General features: G+C 51.1%; 1 protein-coding gene across 2 annotated transcripts in view; it reads left to right on the top strand.

The window, feature by feature from the left end:
• Nucleotides 1–25,210, top strand: part of PTPRA (protein tyrosine phosphatase receptor type A) — a 162,349-nt gene that overhangs the window by 66,284 nt on the left and 70,855 nt on the right. For both annotated transcript variants that reach the window (XM_064151661.1, XM_064151660.1), the window contains one exon: nt 8,447–8,518. In XM_064151661.1, the coding sequence (XP_064007731.1) occupies nt 8,447–8,518 (72 nt within the window). The remainder of the gene's footprint in view (nt 1–8,446; nt 8,519–25,210) is intronic.

Genomic DNA, 25,210 nt, shown 5'->3' with positions numbered 1-25,210 from the left:
ACTAGGTGGTAAGGCCATGCCAGGATCTAGCTTGCTTCTTAGAGAGGGAAAGATGAGTTGGCTTTCACTGTTGAAGTACTTGCAGGGGTTCTGCTTAAAGATAGTGGGGGAGGAGCATCTCCCAGCCACTTGTGCTCGAGGGGAACTGCACAGTCAAAGAGTTATTGAATGGTCTGAGTTGGAAAGGACCTTTAATGGTCATCTAGTCCAACCCCCTGCAGTGAGTAACTTGCTGAGGGTGAGCTTGATCACACTGTTTATGTCAGTGATGAAGATGTGACTCATCCACTGAACTGTCCACCCATCAAATCCATATCTGTCCAGTTTAGGGGGAAGGATGTTGTGGGGACCATGACAAAGGCTTTCCAGAAGTCCAGCTTTTCCCTTGTCACTCCATCAGAGAAGGCCACTAGGCTGGTCAGGCAGGATTTGCTCATGGTGTAGCCATGCTGGCTGTCTCAAAGCACCTCCCTGTCCTCCACCTGTCTTAGCAGAACTTCTAGCAGGATCTGTTCCGTGATCTTCCTAGACACAGAGGTGAGGCTGACAGCTCAGTAGCTTCCAGAGTGCTCTTCCCTACCCTTTTCTAAAGAAAGGAGAATAATTTTGGGAGGGTAGCCTTAGAGCTTAGAGGAGAGACTGACACTTCAGGTGGAGCAGATGCCAGCAGGTCTCCCTACCCCTTCTCCTCCGTGCTTTAGGCTTTGGGATGCGGTGCAGCAGGATGCTGGCGCATCCCCAGCCTGTTCAGCTGCAGCAGCAGCTCGCTCCTGGTGCCTTCCCAGAGGGCTGTGACAGCTTACAAACACACTCAGCACCATCACACCGCCCCAATTAGCATAACGACGCTGCCTGATGTATGTGCAAATTGCCCTAATTACGTGTGTCGATACCTGGGATTACACCAAGCACGGTGGGAACTGGCTCTGCTCTCGACCCACCCGGGGAGGCGTGGAGCCACGTCCACCTCTGTGTGTGGAAGGGCCAGAGGTTGTTCTCTGTGCCACCAAAACAAGGAGCTTTGGGTTGTTATGGCCCCACAGCTCCAGCAGCATGAAGGGGTGCAGGGGAAGGGATGTGATGGAGCCTGGTGTGGATTACAGGCAGCTTTGTCTTCTAGATGGGTTACATGGGTGGAGGATTTGGTGCTGTCTCACCAGGAAAGTCCTGCTTTTAATTATTTTGGTAGGAGATGGGGGAATCCTGCCCCCATAGGCCACTTTCACCAGCCCCATGTCTTGAACACTTCTATGTTTTAATGTTTGATACCACATGTCCAGAGAAGGGCAATGAAGCTGGTGAGGGGCCTGGAGCACAGCCCTATGAGGAGAGGCTGAGGGAGCTGGGGGTGTGCAGCCTGCAGAAGAGGAGGCTCAGGGCAGAGCTCATTGCTGTCTACAACTCCTTGAAGGGAGGCTGTAGCCAGGTGGGGTTGGTCTCTTCTCCCAGGCAAGCAGCAACAGAAGGGGACAGAGTCTCAAGCTGTGCCAGGGGAGGTGTAGGCTGGATGCGAGGAGGAAGTTGTTGGTAGAGAGAGTGATTGGCATTGGAATGGGCTGCCCAGGGAGGTGGTGGAGTCGCTGTCCCTGGAGTTGTTGAAGCCAAGCCTGGCTGAGGCACTTAGTGCCATGGTCTGGTTGACTGGCCAGGGCTGGGTGCTAGGTTGGACTGGATGAGCTTGGAGGTCTCTTCCAACCTGGCTGATTCTCTGATTCTCTGATTAACAAACCTGCTGATGTTGTCTGAAGTTCCACCTAGCACAGCTAGTCCCAGAACATTTTCTCAGCAGCTGTGGCCATTTGAGCTGGATAAAAGAAATTCAGAACAGAGAAACTCAGAAGTGGAAGCTCTGAGTCGAGAGGTGAACTTTCTAAGGATAGACCATACAATGGCAACAACATCATTTCATTGGAGCATCAAGAGTTTTATGTCTGGAAGCACAGTTTGGACCTTCCCCTTGCTGCTTTTGCTGCTTCAGCTGCTGCTGCTGCTCTCTTTCCCCACTGCTGTTTTGTTTGCTGCTGCTTTTGCTGCTTCACTGCCACTTGACCCCTTCCCCATCTTCCTTAAGGTTATTGCATTTCTGTAATAGTTTATTCTCCTTATACTGTTATAGTTAAACTGTAAGAAATACAATTTCATTTTCCCCTGACTTTCCAAAGAAATCCGTGTTGCAGTGAGTTTACTCACAGCAGGGTTCTTCCAAAGGAGCCACAGAGGCTCCAGAGGGCTGGAACACCTTCTCCTGAAGGTGTTCCAGCCCTCTGGAGCCTCTGTGGCTCCTTTGGTGTTCCAGGACAGGCTGAGAGAGTTGGGGCTCTTCAGCCTGGGGAAGAAAAGACTCCAAGGGGACCTTAGAGTAGCCTTCTAGTACCTGAAGGGAGCTACAGGAGAGCTGTGGAGGGACTTTTGACAAGGGTTTGTAGTGACAGGATGAGAGAGAATGGATTTGAGCTGGAAGAGGGGAGGTTGAGACTAGAGATGAGGAAAATTCTTAGTGAGAGTGGTGAAATGCTGGATCAGGTTGCCCAGAGCGGTTGTGGATGCCTCATCCTTGGAAGTGCTTAAGACTAGGCTGGGCGAGACTTTGAGCAACCAATTCTAGTGGGAGGTGTCCCTGCTCATGGCAGGGAGATTGGAGCCAGATGATCTTTAAGGTCCCTTCCCAAACCATTCTGTGATACCTTCATTTGTGATCGTGTGTTCCTTGCTCTGTGAAAGAAGCGATGCTGTGCCTGTTCCACTGAGGTCGGGATGACCCAGCTGTGGAGGGCAAAGCTCCTCCCGAGAGCCCACTGAGCCTTCCTTCCTGTCGGTGTGCTCCATCCACCTGCTCTGGGTGCTCTAATCCAAGCACGAGCAGCAATCCCAGGCAGGGTCCTGCTGTCCCTGAGGCTGGTGGGTCCTGTCCTGGCTCACGGCAGGCAGCTGGCTGTGGCAGAGCCGCAGGATGCCGCATTGCCAGAGGATTATCTGGTGAGTGGATTACAGCGTGGTCAGGGTCCGGCGGATGTGGGGCACAGCTTAAGAGGAGCAGCCTGGGGAGCTGAGATTGTTCTGTCTGGAGAAGAAGAGGTTGAGAGGAGACCTCATTGTTCTCTATAACTCCTTGTATAGAGGTTGGAGTGAGGAGGGGACCAGGCTCTTCTCCTTGATGGCAAGGGACAGGATTACAGGAAATGGTTCCAAGCTGTGCCATGGGAGGTTTGGGCTGGATGTTAGGAAATATTTCTTCACTGAAAGGATTCTCAAACGTTGGAATGGTCTGCCCAGGGCAATGGGGGAGTCACTATCCCTGGGGATGTTCAAGTGATGTGTGGGCTTGGTGTTTAGGGACATGGTTTAGTGCCTGACCTTCAGTGCTGGGTCAGGGTTTGGACTGGATGAACTCGGAAGTCTCTTCCAACCAGATATGTTATGTGGTACTAGGGAGAAGAGACAACTCCAGCTCCCTGAGATGCTCCTCACAGGTCATGTGCTCCAGGCCTTTCATAAGCCTTGCTGCCCTTCTCTGGACATGCTCCAGCATGCTCCAGGTGATAGAACAAGAGGAAATGACCTGAAATCGTGCCAGGGGAGGTTTAGGCTGGAGATGAAGAAAAATTTCTCTGCTGCAAGAGCAGTCAGAGATTGGAAGAGTCTGATCAGGGAGGTGGTGGAGTCACCATCCCTGGAGGCGTTTAAGGAGCATGTGGACGTGGTCCTCTGGGACATGGTTCAATGGCCATGGTGGTGCTGATCTTGATGATCTTGGAGGTCTCTTCCAACCTAAATATGAGCAGAGAGGTTCTATTCTGGTTCTATGAGCAGAGAGGCCGGAGGAGGCTGCAGTGGCTGGGGCTGAAGAAGCCAAACGCAGGCCACACCACCTCCTCTCAGCTCTGCCGTCTGTTGGCTCCTCAGCAGTGGCTGTTTCCTCTCCACATGGACTGTGTGACTAATTCCTCAGCACAGATGTAGATGTCAGATACTCCTCTAAGTCTGTGCAGCATCAGATGTTTCTACTTGTACCTACCGGAGCTCCCCGAGTGCCTGCCTGCCCCGCGCCCTGTACCTGTCAGAAGGAATGAGCTTTATGAGTCACTGCGAGTCATGCTGTGGGAGCTGCTCTCTCTTTCTGCTACTGAGCTGTTTGTACAGCCATCCGAAGACACAGCCTGCTCTAAAAGCCCTTCAGACGTCTGCCCTTGACGTTTATAAGCTTTTACAAGCTCTTCTGTTTCCATTCTGCATTTGCTTTTTTTTCTTATCCTTACCTCCTCTTGTAATTTTTTTTCCTTCAGCAATGTTTTGTCTTGTCTCACAAAGAACTCTGCCATGCTCCAAGCCCTAGGAAAACTCAGCCTTACTGTCAAATCCCTAATAACAGCAGGGAAGGGAAAGCCTTCCTTGCACCAAGGCTTGCTGAAGCTGAATCATAGAATCATAGAATCAAGCAGGTTGGAAGAGACCTCCAAGATCAGCCAGTCCAACCTATCCCTCAGCCCTAGCCAGTCAACCAGACCATGGCATTAAGTGCCTCAGCCAGGCTTTACTTGAAGACCTCCACCACCTCCCTGGGCAGCCCATTCCAATGCCAATCACTCTCTCTGCCAACAACTTCCTCCTCACATCCAGCCTAGACCTCCCCTGGCACAGCTTGAGACTGTGTCCCCTTGTTCTGTTGCTGCTTGCCTGGCAGAAGAGACCAACCCCACCTGGCTGCAGCCTCACTACAGGGAGTTGTAGACAGCAATGAGGTCCCCCCTGAGCCTCCTCTTCTGCAGGCTAAACAACCCCAGCTGCCTCAGCCTCTCCTCATAGGGTTTGAGTTCCAGGCCCCTCACCAGCTTTGTTGCTCTTCTCTGGACACCTTCCAGCACCTCAAGATCTCTCTTGAATTGAGGGGCCCAGAACTGGACACAGCACTCAAGGTGTGGCCTGACCAGTGTTGAGTACAGAGGCAGAATAACCTCCCTTGTCCTGCTGGCCACACTGTTCCTGATGCAGGCCAGGATGCCATTGGCTCTCTTGGCCACCTGGGCACACTGCTGGCTCATCTTCAGCTACTATCTATCAGTACCCCCAGGTCCCTTTCCTCCTGGCTGCTCTCCAGCCACTCAGTCTCCAGCCTGTAGCCCTGCTTGGGCTTGTTGTGGCCAAAGTGTAGAACCCTGCACTTGGCCTTGTTCAATCTCATCCCATTGGCCTCTGCCCACCCATCCAGCCTGGCCAGGTCCCTCTGCAGGGCTCTCTACCTTCCAACAGATCCACACCTGCTCCTAGCTTGGTGTCATCTGCAAACTTACTAATGCTGGACTCAATCCCTTGCTCCAGATCATCAATAAAGATATTGAACAGGACTGGGCCCAGCACTGATCCCTGGGGCACACCACCTGTGCCAGCTGCCAACTGGATGTGGCACCATTCACCACCACTCTCTGGGCTCTGCCATCCAGCCAGTTCTTGATCCAGCACAGAGTGAATCTGTCCAAACCATGAGCTGCCAGCTTGGCTAGGAGCTTCTTGTGGCAGACAGTGTCAAAGGCTTTGCTGAAGTCCAGGTAGACTCCATCCACAGCCTGCCCCACATTCACCAGGCAGGAACCTGATCACAAAAAGAGATGCAACAAGCATGCAACAAGCATGCAGCAAGCTGAACAATATCTTCCAACTTCTCTTACTCTTAGCACTGTCTGAGGCTGCGTTTGGAGTCTGGCAGCTTTGTGAATGAAGGGATAAAGTGGCCATGAAAAGACTGACAGCCCAGTTGTGTTTGCCAGCTTACTGGTCTGATCCTCTAACATTTGCCCCTTTGTTTTAGAGTCATAGAATGGTTTGGGTTGGAAGGGACCTGGAAGGTCATTTAGTACAACCTCCCTGGCATGGACAGACACCTTCCACTAGAGCAGGTTACCCAAAGTCCCATGCAGCCTGGCCATGAACACTTGCAGGGGTGAGGCATCCACAGCTTCTCTGGGCAATCTGGGATAGTGCCTCACTTCTCTCAGAGAGCAGAACTTCCTTCCCTCTGGTCTAGATCTCCCTTTTTTCAGTTTAAAACCATCACCCCTCATCCTATCACTACACTCCCTGATAAAGAGACCTCCAGCATTCTTGTTGGCCCCTTTTAGCACTGAAAAGGCCACCAGAAGGTCTCTCTGAAGCCTTCTCTTCTCCAGAGTCAACAACCCCAACTCTCTTAGCCTGGCCTCACAGCAGAGCCCTTCCAGCTCTCCTAGCATGGCTGTGGCCTCCTCTGGCCCCTGTCTGTGCTGTGCTGAGGACTCCAGAGCTGAACCCAGCACTGCAGGTGAGGTCTTAGCAGAGGGGCAGAATCCCCTCCCTGCCTCTGCTGCCCACACTGCTGGGGATCAGCCCAGGACAGGGTTGGCTCTGGGCTGGGAGCACTTGTTGCTGGCTCGTGGCAGCTCTTCACCCACCTGCACCCTCAAGTCCTTCTCCTGAGGGCCGCTCTTCATCCCCAGCCTTTGTGTTATACCAGGAGCTCCTGACCAGGATGCAGGACCTTGCACTGAAGGTGCAAGTTGCAGCTGACTGAAGGACAGAAGGAGCTCATCACCATTGCACAGGGAGACAACAGTCTGCAGGCCAAAGGTGCTTCTGCAGCCCCCAGACCCCTCTGCCCCAGGATAGCAGCACTGCTGGCAGGTCTCAAGGAACACTGGATCGTAAGGAAGCAAATCCCAGTGGTAGGGGGCATTAGCCAGACTGGCATCTCTGTGGGTTGCTCACTTTGAGCCAGAGACAAGAGAAGGGAGACACCTCAGGCATTCTCCAGTTGCCCTAAAAGAGAAATACCAGGGAAGTAACCCAGCTCTTCTCCTCCCTGCCAGATCCAGCATCTTCTTCCTCTGCTCTCTGTCAGCTTCTCTTTAACAGGGAAGTTGCTGGTTGCTGGTGGTCTGCTCAGGTTAAACAGCGATTCTGGCAGACTTCAGAGCAGATGTGCTCTCCAAGCCTTGCTGCTTTGAAGCTACTGGTTCTATCAAACTCAGCTAAATCAGACTTTTTCTTCTCTGTGGAGGTAAAAATCAGCCTTGTGTGCCCATCTGATTGAAGTGCTGAAACTTGTCTAATTGAACAAGTGCTCGAGTCAACACTTGAGTAAGATGAAAAGCAGCGAGGAGATCACCCAGGGATTGTGTCTGAGTTGTGCAGCTCCTTGGCACCAACTGAGCAGATGGCTGGGCCACATCCTGCCCAAGGCTGGGCAGAAAAGATGATGACAGAAAAAAAAATATTAATTGGGTTAAATATATTCAACTCTAAATCCAGCAGTGCCTCAGGTCTCTAATTTCATACATTACAGCATCAGCACGCAAGATGGGATTAGGGGAAGGAGGGGCTGGGACTGCAGACTCTTGCAAGGAGCTGCCTCAAAGCTGATGGAGGTAAAGAATATTTTAAGAAGAAGGCTGGAGAGAGTGGGACTGACTTGTGGAGAGTAACCAGGGACAGTCTTGGCTTCGTGTGTAAATCATTGAGGCCTGTGGTGTGGCTTTGCAATGCAGCAAGGAACCCACCTCCAAGAGCTGGAGGGAGGTTGGTTTGTGAGAACATGACAAACCTCACCACAGGTCACCTGAGCCACAGGAACAAGCTTCAGCCCCTTCCCTTTATAAAATTCCAATGTGATGGGGGTTGGAAGGGGCTTCTGGGGACCCAGTCCAACCCCCTTGCTAAAGCAGGGTCAGCCACAGCAGCTTGCTCAAGATCACAATGTCCAGGCTGGTTTGGAGTCTCACCAGAGGAAGAGACTCTGCAGCTTCACTGGGCAGCCTGCTCCAGGACTCTATATCTACTAAATCATGCTTAATCCTACAGACAAAGTCTGTAACCAGGGGCTGGAGAAGCCCACTGGTGGCTATCTCACTGCTATGTGACCATCAGAAGTCCTGGTGATCACCCTCTGGCCTTCTGGCCCCTTCCCTTGGTGTGGGTCTAAATGAACATACACAGAACGCTTTTGCACGTGCCCCAACCACTTGTGTCAGGCTAAATCCACACCCCCAGGAGCCCAAGGTGCTTTCACTAGGATAAAGAGTATCTCTCTTCTGTCTGGGAGCCATCCTCAATGTCCCTGCACTCCAAACCTTAGTGCTTTCACTGGGATAAAAAACATCTCATTCTTCTGGCTGGGGCCCATCCTCAACTCCACTGCACCCCAAACAAAGCCATCAAAATCTTCCCATTTATCACTGCTGCTGTGCTTTGACCTCAAATCATCTTTCACCCTGGAAACTTCCACAAGTTCACCTTCTGTATTTAAATTCGTTCTCCTTTTTTCCCCAGTGTGTCTCTAGCTGGAGCAGTAAGGAGAAGCTGCCTTGTGCATGCAGGTAGAAGGAAGCAGAATCCCCTGGCTGATAGCAGCAGCAGCAGCAGAATGTCTGTTTCTCCAAAGATGTGGCTGAATTTTCTTTGTTTCTTTGTTTCTTTGCAGGGGGCACCACTGGAAGAACCTTTATGGGCTCCTTATGACATGCAGGTGGACGTTTTACTCCTGATAATTAAGGTAGGAAGAAGCAATTGTTAATTTTGGCATCTTGATGTTTGTCCTCTGGCTCTGGCCAGTCACCAGCCATGGCAGGATGCAGCAGCTCATGGTCCAGCCATCAACCTGTCTTAAAGTGTCCCTTTAAACACAGGGGGAAGGGAAATCTTATTTAAGAACTACCTGGGAACATAACTAAGTGGAAAATATCTGACTTCCTCCCCAGAAAGGATAATAAAGCCTCTGTTGGTGCAGAGCTGGAAGGGACATGACTCTTATTTGAGTGCACTCAGCACAGGGATTTTTTTGTTCTGCTGAAAGGCAGTGGTTGAGCTGGAATTCAGGTTCTAACTTGCCATCTTACACACACACACACACACACACACACCCCAACCAAAAAAAAACCCAACAAAAAAACCCCAACGCCCTTAAATGTATTTTGTTAGCTTATTTTCATCTTCTTCAGCTTCTCTGGAAAGCTGGTCCACCTCCAAACGTGGCAACAGAGTCCTCAGTGCTTGATTGATGTGTTGGAGGAAAATCCCTGACGTTAAAAGTGCTTCAGCTATGGGACAAACTTGGAAAAGAAGCAGTGTGTGGAGTTAAAAGTGTTTCTGAATCGTTTTTATGGTACTTTGCTCTCTGGATCCTTGCCTCACTAGGTCGTTTCTGCTGTGGCTGTTGTGCTAGGGAGCATCAGCAGGGTGGTGCATTGGTCACTGTTGGTTTCTGCCTCCTCTTGTAGTAGGGAAGAGTTTTCACTGCAACCACTGTGCAGTGGGAGCCCACCTTTCCACTTGCAGCTGAGAGAGCCAGGAGGGGAGGAGCAGAGAGCAAGGGATTTGGGATGCAAAAGCCATCTCGGAGAACATGCCCAGAGAAGGGCAACGAAGCTGGTGAGGGGCCTGGAGCACAGCCCTGTGAGGAGAGGCTGAGGGAGCTGGGGGTGTGCAGCCTGCAGAAGAGAAGGCTCAGGGCAGAGCTCATTGCTGTCTGCAACTCCCTGTAGTGAGGCTGTAGCCAGGTGGGGTTGGGCTCTTCTGCCAGGCAAGCAGCAACAGAAGAAGGGGACACAGCCTCAAGCTGTGCCAGGGGAGGTCTAGGCTGGATGTTAGGAGGAAGTTGTTGTCAGAGAGAGTGATTGGCATTGGAATGGGCTGCCCAGGGAGGTGGTGGAGTGGCCGTGCCTGGAGGTGTTCAAGCAAAGCCTGGCTGGGGCACTTAGTGCCATGGTCTGGTTGGTTGGGCAGGGCTGGGTGCTAGGTTGGACTGGCTGAGCTTGGAGGTCTCTTCCAAGCTGGCTGCTTCTGTGATTCTATTCTATGATAACCCTGCGCCGTTCCAGACTTTGCTCTGCACATGCTCATAACGTTTCCATTTACAAGCCTGAATCAGTGACAGGGCCGTGTCAGAACTCCCTCTGGGACAACAAACCTCTGGCATGTGCAAATACCCTAACTGTAGTGACACTGGATGTGGAGCAGAGCTGTTTGGTTTCACAGGCAGAATTTGTTCTTGCAGGTAATTGAGCTGTAAACGTGTAAGGAGGCATCACAGGTGGCCGTGAAGGGTGTTTATGCATCACACTTTCACACCAGCTGTGCTTTATGTGGCACTTGGGCTTTACACTTCTCCAGAGCACGGGTGGAAGGGTTTGGCTGGTGGTTGGTGTTGGTGGATGATTTTCCAGCTGAGTGGTTGGAGGCAGAGGGGCAAGTTCAAGCTGTAACAAGAGCAAATTCTGCCGGCGCAGGCTGACAGCTCCCTGGTGCAGTTGCAGGTTTTGTTTGGCTCGTGATAAGATGCACTGCTGTGGAATTTGCTTGGAGCAGGGATTTGCATGAGTTATTGTTCCTCACCAAATGAACATCTGTACAAGGCTTCTCCCTGCACTCCATGGAAGCATGGCACCCAGCAGAAGGAGGAGCTGCATGGCTGGACTTAGTGGTCAGCAGAAAAACAAGGGCTTACAGGGAGGAAAGATGGAAAATAAAACCAAAGCTGCTGCAGTCAAGGGGAGAAGTCCTCCTGGGCTGTGTGGTGGCATCTTCTGGGCTGTGTTAACACTGGGCAGCCTGATCTGGTTGGAAGTGTCCCTGCTCTCTGCAGGGGTGTTGGATAAAATGACCTTTGAAGGTCCCTTCCAACCTGGTGCAATTTGAGAATCTGGATCATAGAATGATGAAATGATAGGGTTTGGAAGGGACTTCCAGTGATCAGAGTCCAACCCCCCTGCCAAAGCAGGATCACCTAGGACAGATCAGCCCAGGAACACATCCAGGTGGGTCTTGAAAGTCTTCAGAGAAGCAGACTCCACAGCCTCTCTGGGCAGCCTGCTCCAGGGCTCTATCAGCCTCACAGTAGAGAAGTTCTTCCTTATGTTGAGGTGGAGCCTCCTGTGTTGCAGCTTGTGTCCATCACCCTTTGCCTTTTCACAGGACTCCCTTGTAAAGAACCTGACCCCTTCTTGATGCTGGGTGTGTTTCTTTGATGTGCTGCCTTCTTTCCTTTCTCATCACAGCACCAGGCTTGCAATAGCAGCATCCTGCTGTGAGGAAAAAACTTTGGACAAGGATTGCTTGGGAGTATGAAGCCATCAGGCACAGAGCTGACTAAAATAGCGTGGCCCAAAAGCAGATAGAAGATAGGAGTAAACACTCATGATGGTTGGTCTCTTGATTCTGCACTTAGAGTGTTTCATTTAAGGGTTTCACATTCTCCTAGAGAGATCCTTCTGTAAATCACTAATTAAGCAAATTAGCTCCAGTGTCATCATCAGTCTGCCCACAAAAAGCAAGAAGAGGATGTTCTGAAGAAACCTCCAAGCTGCAGACTCAAATTATCCAGTATTTAAAATTACAGTGGCTCATAGTAAGAGGGAGAGGGAGGGAAGACCCACTTGAAGTTCAGGGGACTTAAGGCAGCTTGCTTGTAAAAGGGGAGCTCTTCCTTTCACGTGGATGCTAAACCTCTCATCCTCACTTAAAAATTTGACTCCACCTGATACTTTGCTTGTAACTCTTTGTTTTCTTACTCATAGAACCACTGAGTTGTTTTGGTTGGAGAAGACCTCTAAAATCCAGTCCAACCATCAATCCATCACCACCACAGCCACTAAACCATGCCCCAGGGTGCCATGTCCACAGGTTTCTGAACACCTCCTGCTGGCCACACCATTGCTGATCCACGCCAGGGTGCCTGTAGACCATAGAAAAGTTAACTGAGATAGTTGTGCTCTAATACCTGAAGGGACCCTACAGGAAGGCTGCAGAGGGACTTTTCCTAAGGGTGTCTAGAGACAGGACAAGGGGGAGTGGTTTGAAGCTGAGGGAGAGTAGGTTTAGACTGAGTCTTAGGAAGAAGTTATTTGGTATGTGGATGGTGAGACTCTGGAACAGGTTGCCCAGGGAGACTGTGTTCAAGGCCAGGTTGGATAAGGCCTTGATAAACCAAGTCTAGTTGATAGGTGTCCCTTTCCATGGCAGGAAGGATGGAATGCATGATCTCAGGTAGCCAGCACCAGAACGAGAGGACACAGCCTCAGGCTGTGCCAGGGGAGATTTAGGCTGGAGGTGAGGAGAAAGTTCTTCCCTGAGAGAGTCATTGGACACTGGAATGGGCTGCCCGGGGAGGTGGTGGAGTCGCCGTCCCTGGAGCTGTTCAAGGCAGGACTGGACGTGGCACTTGGTGCCATGGTCTGGCCTTGAGCTCTGTGGTAAAGGGTTGGACTTGATGATCTGTGAGGTCTCTTCCAACCCTGATGATACTGTGATACTGTGATCTCTAGAGTCCCTTCTGACCTAAGCCATTCTCTAATGAGATGTGGCTTTGGGTTGAGCCATCTGGGTTTGGGCGTGTGAAATGTTACCAGATACACTGCCCAACAGCTGCCATCTGCTTAGCCTTGAGTTGTACCAGGGGAGGTTTAGGTTGGACTTGAGGAACCATTTCTTTTCCAAAAGGGCTGTCAAGGCCTGGCACAGACTGTCCAGGGCAGCGGTGGAGATCCTTGGAGGGGTGTCAAAGCCGTGTAGGTGTGGTGCTGAGGGACATGATTTGGTGGTGGGCTTAGCAGTGCTGGGTTAATCATAAAATCATAGAATGGTGAGGGTTGGAAGACACCTCTGGACATCATCTAGTCCAACCCCCCTGCTAGTGCAGATTTGCCTAGATCAGGGTGTACAGAAACAGTCTCCAGAGAAGGATACTCCACAACCTCTCTGTGCAGCCTGCTCCAAGCCTCATCAATGGTTGGACTTGGTGATCTTAAAGCTCTTTTCCAACCTCTGTGATTCTGTGCTGCAGGCAGTTTGTGCTGTGTGTGTCCTGGCACCAGGAGAGTTTCTGAGTGTTCCAGCTGCACTCAGAGGTAACCACAGGCTTACCATGAGCTACTCAGAAGGGCAGGAAACCATACAGGGGTGGAGGTGACGCCCAGACTGATACTGCTGCAGTCCTGGGCTCAGTGTGGGTTTTGTTCAGAGAGTAAGTCCTGAGCCCACAGATCTTGTTCCAACCAACTCCATCCAAAGCCATGACTACCTTCAGACCATTCATAGCCTTCCCTGTGTCTTTTCCAGCCTCATTCCCAGCATCTTTTAGGAGGTGGGAGCCAAACTGTTGTGCCCCATGGATTTGCAGTTGATCTGTGTGGTTTCTTCTCACCAGCTCTAGCAGTGCTGATCACCCAGCTGATGTTTTCAGCACTACCCACAACAACTGAAAGGTCTTTCCTCTGAGATGAGATGAGAGCTGCTGATTGTGGCAGACTTCTGCCTCTTATCTTGACACTGAATTTCTCCCTGAGGAGCTTCTGCTGCTGCTGCATGGCTCCAGCCCCTCCAGTTGCACCTTCCCAGGTGGAGACATCAGCAGCTTCAGTGGTCAGTCCCTGCACCCTCTCTCTTAAGGATTGCTCTTCCAAGGAGTGTGTTGGTGCCAAAGCTTGATCCTCTCCTTTTGTACATGCCATTATGAGCAAACTGCAGGGGAAATGGAGAGGTTACAAGTCAGGACCTATCCTAGTCCTGCACTGCTTCACCCTGGTGGCTTTTGCATTGGATGGTGACCAAGCCAAGAAGTGCTTTTTTTTCCCACTATAAAGAGTTACTCTTTTAGTGTCAGATGAAGACACCAACATCTGTGGTCCTTCTCAAACCTTTAAAGGTTGCTGTCAGATTTTGGCATTTCACAGTATCACAGAATCCCAGGTTGGACAAGACCTGGAGGATCATCTGCTCCAACCTTTCTTGGCAAAAGCATGGGCTAAAGAAGATGGCCCAGCCCCTGTCCAGCTGAGTCTTACAGCTGTCCAATGCTGGGGGCTCCACCACTTCCTCAGGGAGATTTTTCCCATGGCTGATTTGTTCTCAAGGTGAAAAATGTTCCCCTTTTGTCCAGTCAGAATGTCCCCAGGAGTAAATTGCTTCCATCAGCCTTCATCTTTTCCATGTGACACCTTGTAAAAAGGGAGTCTCCATCTTCTTTGTAGCCACCCTATGAACTGGAACACGGTGATAGGTCTTCTGAGCCTTCTTTTCTCCAGGCTGAACAAACCCTTTACACTCAGCAGCTACCCAGTCATCAGTATGGCTCTTTTCTGAGCCCCTTTCAGCCTGCCCACATCTTTTTTTGCATAGCAGGGATTGAAAGGGAATGCAGTATGCCAGGCATGGGTGGGATAGTGACTTGCTCATCTCTGCTGGTGATGACCTTGTTGATACAGCCCAGCATCCCATTAGCTTTCATTTCATGTGTGTCGATGTGCAGGCTGAGCTTTGGAGGGCTTTGTGGACCAGAAATCACAAGTTCATGGTGCTCCAAACCCCACAGACACTTCTCCTCACCTCTTTCCTGTGAAGCTTCAGACTCCCAGGTGGGATTTGACATCAGCAGCATGAGCTGACCTGGCCTCTAGGTACTATTAGTACCCTGGTTTTTGTCCAAGCTGTTTCACAAACCACCAGTGCTGAGCTCACACCCCCAGTACTTGGCTGTTGGAGCTGACTGTAGGCTGGGGATGGGAAGAAGACAACTCCTAGAGACCACAGAGGGCAGCATGTTGGGACCTGCAGCCCGTACCTGGAGTCCTGGTGTGTAAACAAACACATCCACCCTCCACCTTGCTTCTGACACCTACCTCCCTGAGTGGGAACGTTTTTGTTCTCCAGGAGCTGGTTCTGCAGGCAGGTTTCCTCTTGCAGGTGTTTAGGAAGACCTCAGACTTGTGTTAGTGGAACAGAAGTTGGGGAAGCCTGGGAGTGTTTAAGACTAGGTTGGATGGAGCCTTGAGCTACCTGTGGGAGGTGTCCCTGCCATATGTTTTAAGACTAGGTTAGACAGGGCCTTGAGCAACCTGTGGAGGTGTCCCTGCCATTGGAACTAGACAATCTTTGAGGTCTCTTCTGCCCCAATCTGTTTGGTGCTTCTAACATTGACAGCTCCTGCACCCTTCTGAGACCTGTGACTTGTGTTGAAACTGGGTCCTGAAAAACTGACACCAGCAACTGTTGGACCTGGCACCTGAATCAGGCAGGAAGTGGCACCAAATTGGTGGCTGCCTCAAAAATACGTTGCCAGTCTTTGTTCTGCAGGGTGTAGCAACCACAGCTTCAGCTTTCAGGAGGGCTGCAGCTGTGACCAGACTGTTGGACCTGACTGGTGGCTCCTTGCTAACTCGAAGGGCTTCTGCAGCATTGTATCCTAGGCTGATCCCCAGCAGTGTGGGCAGCAGGGGCATGGAAGAAATTCTGCCCCTCTTCTCTGCTCTGCTGGCATCTCCCCTGCAGTGCTGGAGCTAGCTCTGGAGTCCTCAGCACAGGAGGGACATTAGGGTCACAGAGCACTGAAATAGGCTCCCCAGAGAAGTTGTGGAGTCTCCTTCTTGGAAGCCTTTCAAGGCCTGTCTGGATGCATTCCTCTGTGACCTGAGCTAGATTGTATGGTCCTGCTCTTGCAGGGGGGTTGGACTCAATGATCTCTTTGGGTGCCTTCCAGCCCCTGACATCCTGTGATCCTGTGACATGGACCTGTTGGAGCAGGGCCAGAGGAGACCACAGCAATGCTGGAAGAGCTTTGCTGTGAGGCCAGGCTGAGGGAGTTGGGGTTGTTGACTCTGGAGAAGAGAAGGCTCCAGGGAGACCTTCTGGTGGCCTTTCAGGGCTTAAAGGAGCTGATCAGAAAGCTGGGGACAGACTTTTCATCAGGGCCTGTTGTGACAGGACAAGGGACTTGAAACCAAAAGAGGGAGACTCAGACTGGAGAGGGAAGAATTATTTTACCCTGAGGGTGATGAGATACTGTCCCAGGTTGCTCAGAGAGGTGGTAGGTGCTCCATGGTTGGAACTTCCAGGTCAGGTTGTCTGGAGCTCTGAGCAACCTGCTCTAGATGGGGATGTCACTGCTGGCCACAGTTAGATCACAGAAGACCTTTAAAGATCTTTTCCAACCCAAATCATTGCACAAATATGTTTTTAAATGCAGCTAAACACAGTTACTACTCACACTGGAGGATCTAAATCTATAGGAATATTTTTGTTGGTTGTTGACTTCAAACTCAGCCCTACTTTGATTATGTTTGATCCCAAGAAAGGGTTGAGTTGATCCTCATCTCCTTCAATGAAACAGAGCCTTCAAATCAGGCAGGTAACACATGAGAGGATTTAAGTGAGCATTTCTACAGCCCAAAATGGATCTTTTTTTTCTGAGCAAGTAAAGCTTGTTAGCTCCAGCCTGGTTAAGTGAGATAAGGTTAGGAAGTTTGAGGAGGAAAATGAGGAAAGGCTGAGAGAACTGGATTTATTCAGCCTGGAGAAAAGAAGACTCCAAGGAGACCTTATCACCATGTTCCAGTATTTGAAAGATGGCTACAAAGAAGATGGGAGTCTCCCTTTTCACAAGGAGTCCCATGGAAAAGACAAGGGGGCATGGGGACAAGTTGCTGCTGGAGAGATTCCCTTTGGACACAAGAAGAAAGTCGTTCACCTTGAGAACAATCAGCCATTGGAAAAATGTCCCCAGGGAAGTAGTGGAGTCCCCAGCACTGGAGACTTTCAGGATTTATCTGGACAAGGGCTGGGCCATCTTGTGTAGCCTGTGCTTGTGCCACAAAAGGTCGGAGCAGATGATCCTTGAGGTCCCTTCCCACCTGGGATTCTGTGAAATTCAATCACTTGTGCCTTGGGTCTGTTGGTGAAGCTGAGAGTGCAGCTGATTTAGTGACAGTTATCACAGTATCACCAAGGTTGGAAGAGACCTCATAGATCATCAAGTCCAACCCTTCACCACAGAGTGGTGTCACAGTACCAAACGGAGAGGCCAGAGGAGAACATCTGGTCCCAGCTGAGATAGAAGAGATGCTATGAAATTAGGGAGTTACACTCAGGAGATTTCATGCCCCAAGGCCTTACCAGTACTGGAAACCACATCCAGGTTTCAGGAATGCATTTGGTCAGCCAGATGCAGGCCAGCAGGGGAATTAGACAGGTCTGTGATTACAACACCATCACCTTCTCCTATCTCCTTCTCCAGAATTCAAGTCCTGGGGTGTTAAGTGTTCTGTAGGCCAAATCCTTGACATTCCCTGCTGGAAGGAAAAGCAAACAAATCAATCCTATCAGGTCATTCCCACAGCTAGGTGTGGAAATCCCCTCTCCTCAGGCTGGCATTGTCACCCGAGTTTTCCTCTCCCCCTTGACCAGTGCCTTTTCCTTTAGTGTTGCTGTTGAAATCACTGTGCAGTGATTCAGAGTAAAGGACAAAGACAATTCCATATGCTACAAGAATTACCCTCCTGGTGGATGTGGGGCAGGCTGGGGATGTAGTCTACCTGGACTTCAGCAAGGCCTTTGACACTGTCTGCCATAACAAACTGCTGGCTGAACTGGCAACCCTTGTCTTGGACAGGGGCACTCTGTGTTGGGTCAAGAACTGGCTGGATGGCCAGGCCCAGAGAGTGGTGGTGAATGGTGCCACAGCCAGTTGGCAGCTGGCACTAGTGGTGTGCCCCAGGGATCAGTGCTGGGCACAGTCCTGTTTAGTGTCTTTACTGATGGTCTGGATGAGGGCATTGAGTCCAGCATCAGTAAGTTTGCAGATGACACTTAAGGTGAGAGTGAGTGTGTTTCTGTTGGAAGGTAGGAGGGCTCTGCAGAGGGACCTGGACAGGCTGCATAGGTGAGCACAGTCCAATGCCCTGAGTTTTAAGAAGGCCACGTGCCAGGTTCTGCACTTCAGCCACAACAACCCTGTGCAGTGCTACAGGCTGAGAGCAGCCAGGCAGAGAAGGACCTGGGGGTACTGCTTGACAGCTGAACATAAGCCAGCAGTGTGCCCAGGTGGCCAACAAGGTTAGTGGGCGTCCTGGCCTGGCTCAGGAGCAGTGTGCCCAGCAGGACCAGAGAAGTCCTTCTTCCCCTGTGCTCAGCACTGCTCAGGCCACACCTTGAGTGCTGTGTCCAGTTCTGGGCCCCTCAATTCAAGAAAGAGGTTGAGGTGCTTGAATGTATCCAAAGAAAGGCAGCAAGGCTGGGGAGGGGCCTGGAGCACAGCCCTGTGAGGAGAGGCTGAGGGAGCTGGGGGTGTGCAGCCTGCAGAAGAGGAGGCTCAGGGCAGACCTCATTGCTGTCTACAACTCCCTGAAGGGAGGCTGTAGCCAGGTGGGGTTGGTCTCTTCTGCCAGGAAAGCAGCAACAGAAGAATGGGACACAGTCTCAAGTTGTGCCAGGGGAGGTCTAGGCTGGATGTGAGGAGGAAGTTGTTGTCAGAGAGAGTGATTGGCATTGGAATGGGCTGCCCAGGGAGGTGGTGGAGTCACCATGCCTGGAAGTGTATAAAAAGAGGCTGGATGAGGCACTCAGTGCAGTGGGTTAATTGACCAGAAGGTGCTGGTTGATACATTGAGCTTGATGGTCTTGATGCTCTTTTCCATCCTGATTGATTCTGTGGTTCTGTGACTTTGGCAGGAGACACTTGGGCCTGTTGCAGTTGGTGGTTAGGTAGCTTGGTCTCATGTACACCTGTGTCATCTGCTTGTGGTGAGGAACCACCAGTGCCTGGGCAGGGACCTGTTCCCTTTTCACACAGTCACTCTGAGGGCAGGCAGATATTCGGTGGGGTGTGGGGGGTGGTTGTATGTGGATGTTCATGGGGGGCATGAGACAGGCTGGGGTAATTGATTATGCCTTGGGAGAGCATTTCATAGAATCATAGAATCAACCAGGTTGGAAGGGACCTCCAAGATCACCCAGTCCAACCTAGCACCCAGCCCTATCCAGTCAACCAGACCATGGCACTAAGTGCCTCAGCCAGGCTTTTCTTGAAGACCCCCAGGGACGGTGCCTCCACCACCTCCCTGGGCAGCCCATTCCAGTGGGAAATCACTCTCTCTGGGAAGAGCTTCCTCCTAACATTTACAAGTGCTGTGGTGCTTTGGGCAGGACAGTCTGAGGCAGACAGGTTTTGTGGGGAGCAGTATCTGGTGGCAGGTAAACTGCTGCAGCTGGGGAGAGGCAGAGGAGCTTTTGATGCGTAAATCCTCCAGTTGAGACAAAAGGCATTGTTGGGTTTATAGCCTCAGCCACTTGCTCTGAGCTCCATCCAGACACTGGAAGCACCTCAAGTGAGAGAGGACAGTTGGTACCTGCACGGCCGAGGGATGTGCTCGCTGGGGAAGGAGGTAAATTGTTTCTGGGGGTTATCTGGGGAGCAAAGAGGAAGCCAGTCAGACACCACCCCTCACTGACACTGAATTCCATTCCTTAGCTTGCTTTTTGAGTGCCTTTCATAGATCCCCACCTGCTGTGTTTTGCAGGACATATGCCCTGTCCCTTCCGTCCTCTCTGACACCCAGATCCTTCTGCCAAGTGCCTGCGTTGGCTCTGGGTGGAGCAGGAGGAGAGTGGTGTCCCAGGTAAAGTGCATGGTCCTCGGGCAGACTGCTGGGATCCATGGGGAGTTGCTGCTGCAGAGCATTCGTGGGGCTGGGGGCTGTGTGTGAGCAAGTGGAGCAGCTTGGCCAGGTTCTGCTTCCTTTTGGTGTGGCACATGTGCTTGGGTGAGCAGTTTGTCAAGGTCACGAAGCTCTCTGAAGAGCAGGAGAGAGGGAAAAAGCTCTTTAAAGTAAAAGACTTCCAACACAGATGGAGTTTATACTAGAGAGAAGCTGCACTTCTGCCTGGCTGTTTCCTTTCCCCGCTGCAGGGTGGCCTTGCTGGCTTGTCTGCACCTCGCCCAGCAGATGTTCTTGGCAACCTCAGGTCTTACCTTGGGCTGAGCTTTGAGGAAGCATAAGGTCAAGCAGCTGTAGTTCTAGAGGAAGTTTGTGGGTTATAAATTCAAATGGACCTGGTCCTTTAAATAAGATTTAAAAGAAAAACCAAATCAAGAACGATGTGAACTGCTTCCAGTCTGCTTCAGGGGGTCGGAGGAGTCAGCGAGGTTGTGTGAGCAGGTACATGCTGCTAAGGAAACCAGAGGCCCCAGTGCCTTAGTTTTTGCACAGGGATGTGTGTTTGAGACAAGCTAGTTCTGTTCTGAGGCTTAAATGCTGCTGTCTTCTTGCAGTGAGGCATCTGAACTGACATCTGAGCCTCTGAGCAGAAAGGTCTCTGCAGCTGCAGTCCATTTGGGTTTAGTTCTTTCTGGTTACTGTGTGCAACATTCCTCCTTGCAAAGAGGTGAGGAGATGTGAGAGCTCTGCAGGAGAGGGAATCAGAGTCACAGATTGCTTTGGGTTGGAAGGGGCCTTGAAAGTTCATCTAGTCCAACGACACTGCAGTCAGCAGGGACATCTGCAACTAGAGCAGGTTGCTCACAGCCCCGGACAACCTGACTTGGGATGGTTCCAGGGGTGGGGCATCTACCACCTCTCTGGGCAATGTGGGCTGGGGTCTCACCACCTCACTTCTCTCTAATCTGAATCTCCCTCTTGTAATTTCAAACCATCACCCTTTGCCCTGTCACAAGAAGCCCTGCTAAGAAGTCTTTCTGCTGGGCCCAGAGATTAGGCAGCATGAAAATAGATTCAGGTAACTGTTGAAGCTGTGTTGGGCTGTCCAGGAGAGCTGTAGGTCAGAGTGCATTTGAAGCTGTGCCACAAGACTCAGTGAGGCGTGTTCAGAGATGCATAAGAGAAAGAAGTGATGGGCATTGACCAGGCACTTGCCAGGATACCCAGTGTCTTGCTTCCTTCACCCCAAAGATGATCTCTGAGTTAGAGATGTGGTGAGGCAGATGGACATTGACCACTGTTATGAGCCTTCAGGCTCACGCACAGAACAGTGAGCTTGAAGGATCTGGAGTGAAGGAGTTAAATCTGAGCAAAAAGCAGTCTGGAAGGGCTGGATCTCTGCCTTTCCCTGCTTGCCCAGGCTGAGATGTGCATCTCAGGACCCCCAGGGCTGGCTCCTCGTGGCCTTGAGCAACCTGCTTTAGAGGAAGGTGTCCCTGGATGTGGCAGAGGGAGATGGAATTAGATGATCTTTAAGGTCCTTTCTGACCCAACCCATTCTGTGATTCTCTGGAGCCCTGCTTTGGGAGCAGTGGTGATGACTGGAGGTTTTCTTGAGTCTGCATCTTTGGATGAGCCTGCAGCAGAGGACAGGGCTTCTGCTGTGCTCACCCCTCACTGCTGGACCTGGTGCCACCTGAAAGTCACTAGTCACAGTCAACAAACTATTCTGAAACCACAGCCACAGCAGCTGGCTGCCTTCAGCTGCCAAGGCACTAACCTTGTGTGGGGCCACCTCACTGGCACTAACCTTGTGTGGAGCCACCTTGCTGACTTCTCTCCACTTTTGCAAGTGCTGCTGTTGAAGGAAGGCTGAGCCCTGGTCCTGCACCCTGAGGGTGCTGAGGCACAAGCAGACCTCAAGACCTGTGCTGCTGGAGCTCTTTCCAGAGCTGTCTGAGAGCTCAGGCACCTTAAGCACAATGAAGATTTGTTTCCTCAACCAATCAGTTGCAGGAAATTAAGTTTCAGCCCTTCAGCTGCCAGCCAAGCCCAGCCCATGGGGTTGTGGTGAGGCAGCCCAGGTTTCACAGCACCCGTCTGGGCTTGGGTACTGACAGCAGCACGCAGTCACCCTCAGCTTCAGTGGTGGGGATGCTAACAGATACCCTCCACAAGCACAAAATCAAACTGGTAAAGCAAATATGCCACTAGTTTTGAGCCAGGTGCTCGTTGGAAGTGCTGGGGGCTGCTGCCTACTTCTCTTGGTGGCTGCTTCCCCAGTTGTGCTGTTTTGTTTTGAAGGAGAATCCATTAAAGCCTTGCCCTGAGCACCAGCCAGAGCCTTCAGCAAAACCTATTTGATAAATATTTCTTTATTTCAATCTGCTTTGAGTAGAGTCTGAAATCCATCATCTGGGGAGATGATTTAGTGAGATGCTGGGTAGCAACCCACTTTGCCCTCTGCGTTAACTGCTTTAAAACATCTCCTCCCTGCATCAGTTTTGTTTGCCTTTTAATAAAAAAAGCTCCTCTCTGCTGGACAGGAGTTTTTTTCATCCTTCAGGTAGATGTCTAAGAGATTTCTTTGTTTTTGAAGTGACTCTCTGTTTTTGCAAGGCTGTCAGATGCTGAAGATGCTGATTGATCTTGATCAAGTGCTTAATTGAACATACTGTTCAAATGGCGTGGTGCAGACCAGCACTGAGACACTCAAAACCACCTTTGCCCCATACACTGTGCTTTGAGCATTGCTGCTTTATAAATGCAGTGAAAGCAGACTCAGAATTTGAGTGCTAGCACAGCAGAAGCTCTTTCTCAGTGGTTCATGGCCCTGCTTATAGTGAAGTGGCCAACAGCATGAGGTTCAGCAAGGCCAAGAGCTGAGTCTTGCTCCTCAAGTCTTAAAACCCCCTTGAGTGAGTGTTCACTCAAGACTGGGGGCAGAGTAGGTGGGAACTGCCTGGTGGAAAAGGACTTGGGGGTGTTGATAGACAGCTGGCTGAAGATGAGCCAGTTTGTGTGTCCATGTGGCCAAGAAGGCCACCAGCATCCTGGCTTGGATCAGCAATATCATGGTCAGTAGGACCAGGACAGGGATTGTCCCCCTGTACTCAGAACTGGTGAGGCCACACCTCAAGTACTGGGTTCAGTTTGGGACCCTGACTACAAGAAGGACATTGCAGCAGATCCAGAGAAGGTCCAGCAAAGCTGGTGATGGGTCTGGAGAGCATGGCTGGAGAGCAGCTGAGGGAACTGGGAGTGTTCAGCCTGGAGAAAAGGAGGCTGAGGGGAGACCTTCTGCTCTCTACAACTCCCTGAAAGGAAGTGGGAGCCAGGTGTGGGTCAGTCTTTTGTCCCAAGGGACAAGTGATAGGACAAGAGGAAAGAACCTTAAGTTGTGCCAGAGGAGGTTTAGATTGGATATTAGGAAAAATTCCTTCCCTGAAAGGATTGTCAAGCCCTGAATCAGGCTGCCCAGAGCAGTGCTGAAGTCTCCATCCCTGGAGGGATTTAAAAGCTGTGTGGTTGTGGTGCTGAGGCTTATGGCTTAGCAATGACCACCAGGCGTGGACACGCTTTCAGCTGCTGAGTCACAGGTTCACAAACTACACTGGGTTGGAAGGGACCCTCAAGGGTCATCTTGTTCAACCCTCCTGCAATGAGCAGAAGCACCTTCAACTAGATCAGGCTGCCCAGGGCCACATCAGTCTAATCTTGAATGTCTCCAGGGATGGGGCCTTAACCACCTTTTACCACTCTCACTTTGAACAACCTTCTCCTGATGTCCAACCCGCTCCAGTTTCAAAACCATTGCCCTCAACCTATCACCCCAAGCCCTTCTGGACAGTCCCTCCCCAGCCTTCCTGTAGGTCCCTTTCAGATACTGAAATGCTGCTCTGAGGTCTCCCCAGAGCATTCTCTTCCCTAGGCTGAACAATCCAAACTTTCTTAGCCTGTCTTCATAGGAGAGGTGCTCCAGCCCTCTGATCGTCTTGGTGGCCCTTCCCTGGAGCTACTCCAACAAGTCCATGTCTCTCTTGTTTTGGGGGCCTCATAGCTGGACACAGTACTCCAGGTGAGGTCTCACCTCTTCTGCCATGGTCTTTATAGGAGATTTTTCTGTGGTACCATGTTTTGTAACACATATGTGGAGAGTTTCACAGCACAAGTGGCTTGGGGGTTGGGTTTTCTTGTCTAATGATGTTTACCATCTGTATTTGGTAAAATGTGCTACTTGTTCAGCATTTGGAGTTTGCAGCTGAACCACTTTTGATGTGAATTGTCCAGCTTCTGGGTTTGGGGAAGAGCAAATCTATTTTTGCTCACCAGCCTACACGACATTTGGGCCAACTGGAGCACGTGGCTGCTGCGATACAGAAAACAAAACTCAGGCCTGGTTGGCTTCAGTCTCAGGTCCAGGGCTTGCTGTGCTGTTAGCTGAAGGTTATTTGTGTTGAAAGATGCTGCTTCTGTTTTGGTAGGAATGTCTGTGTCATCAGGAGGGTTTCTTCCCACTAGCTGCACACTCAGCCCAGACTACAAACGATTTCCAGAGGGACATCTTAATGAAGTAAACCACCAGAGACAAAAAGCAACCACCCCAGATCATAGAACCACAAAGAGCTTTGAGTTGGCAGAGATTTTTAAAGGTTCATCTGGTCCAACCTCCCAGCAGTCAGCAGGGACTTCTGCAACCAGAGCAGGTTCTTCACAGTCCCAAACAACCTGACCTGGAATGGTTCCAGCCATGGGGCATCTCCCACCTCTCTGGGCAACCTGGGCCAGGGTCTTGCCAACCTCATTGTACAGAATCTCTTCCTTCTGTCTAGCCAACATCTCTCTCAGTTTCAAACCATCATCCCTTATCCTGTCACAACAGGCCCTGAAAAGAGTCTGTCCCCATCTTTCTGATCAGCCACCAGAAGGTCTCCCTGGAGCCTTCTCTTCTCCAGGATGAACAACCCCAACTCTCTCAGCCTGGCCTCACAGCAGAGCCCTTCCAGCCCTCCCACCATTGCTGTGGCCTCCTCTGGCTTTGCTCCAACAGGTCCCTGTCTGTGCTGAGGACTCCAGATCAGGACTCAGCACTGCAGAGGGGCAGAATCCCTTCCCTCCACCTGTTGGTAGTGGGACCAAGCTGGATGCTCCCCAAGAGCAATGAGGTTGGGTGCCACTGAGAGGTGAGCGAGCAATCAGCTGGAAACTGAAGTGTGGTTTTGTCTGAACAAAGTCATTGGGTACAAACTTTAGTCTTGTACAGCAAAACATTGGATGCTGCATCTCATCAGCCACAAACCAGCAGGAGTAGTTGTGTTGGATTTAAATAGTCTGGGCTGCACTGAGGACCCTCATTAGCAGGGGCAGAGGGCAGTCGGTTAATTAATCTGCTCAACACACGAGGATGTGCCAGGGATGTCTGGCTGGGAAAGCACCAAATCCACAGCTCTTCCCCCTGCTCCCACGGATGTGCTCTGCAACCAAAGCCTAGACATTGGCAATGCCTTGAAGAGGGAAGGAAGTTCTCTCTTAGAGAGGAATGTAGCAGAAGCAGGGCTGTGTGCAGGGGCTGAGACAGCCCTACAGTGACAGTTCTGCCACTGTCACCTCCTTCCCTGCCTGGGTCAACAAGAGTCAAGGGGAAGGACAGAAAGCTGAAGAAGTGGGTAAGTGGCCCCTTCTGAAAGCCACCATCTCCACCAGCTGACCATCTCCATGGCCCCACTCCTCTTAGCCCCTCAGGGTCCACTCAGTCCTCACAAGTG

This window comes from Pogoniulus pusillus, chromosome 11 (assembly GCF_015220805.1).
Source record: "Pogoniulus pusillus isolate bPogPus1 chromosome 11, bPogPus1.pri, whole genome shotgun sequence".
Classification (NCBI taxonomy): domain Eukaryota; kingdom Metazoa; phylum Chordata; class Aves; order Piciformes; family Lybiidae; genus Pogoniulus; species Pogoniulus pusillus.
This window is presented reverse-complemented; position numbering and strand designations above follow the sequence as displayed.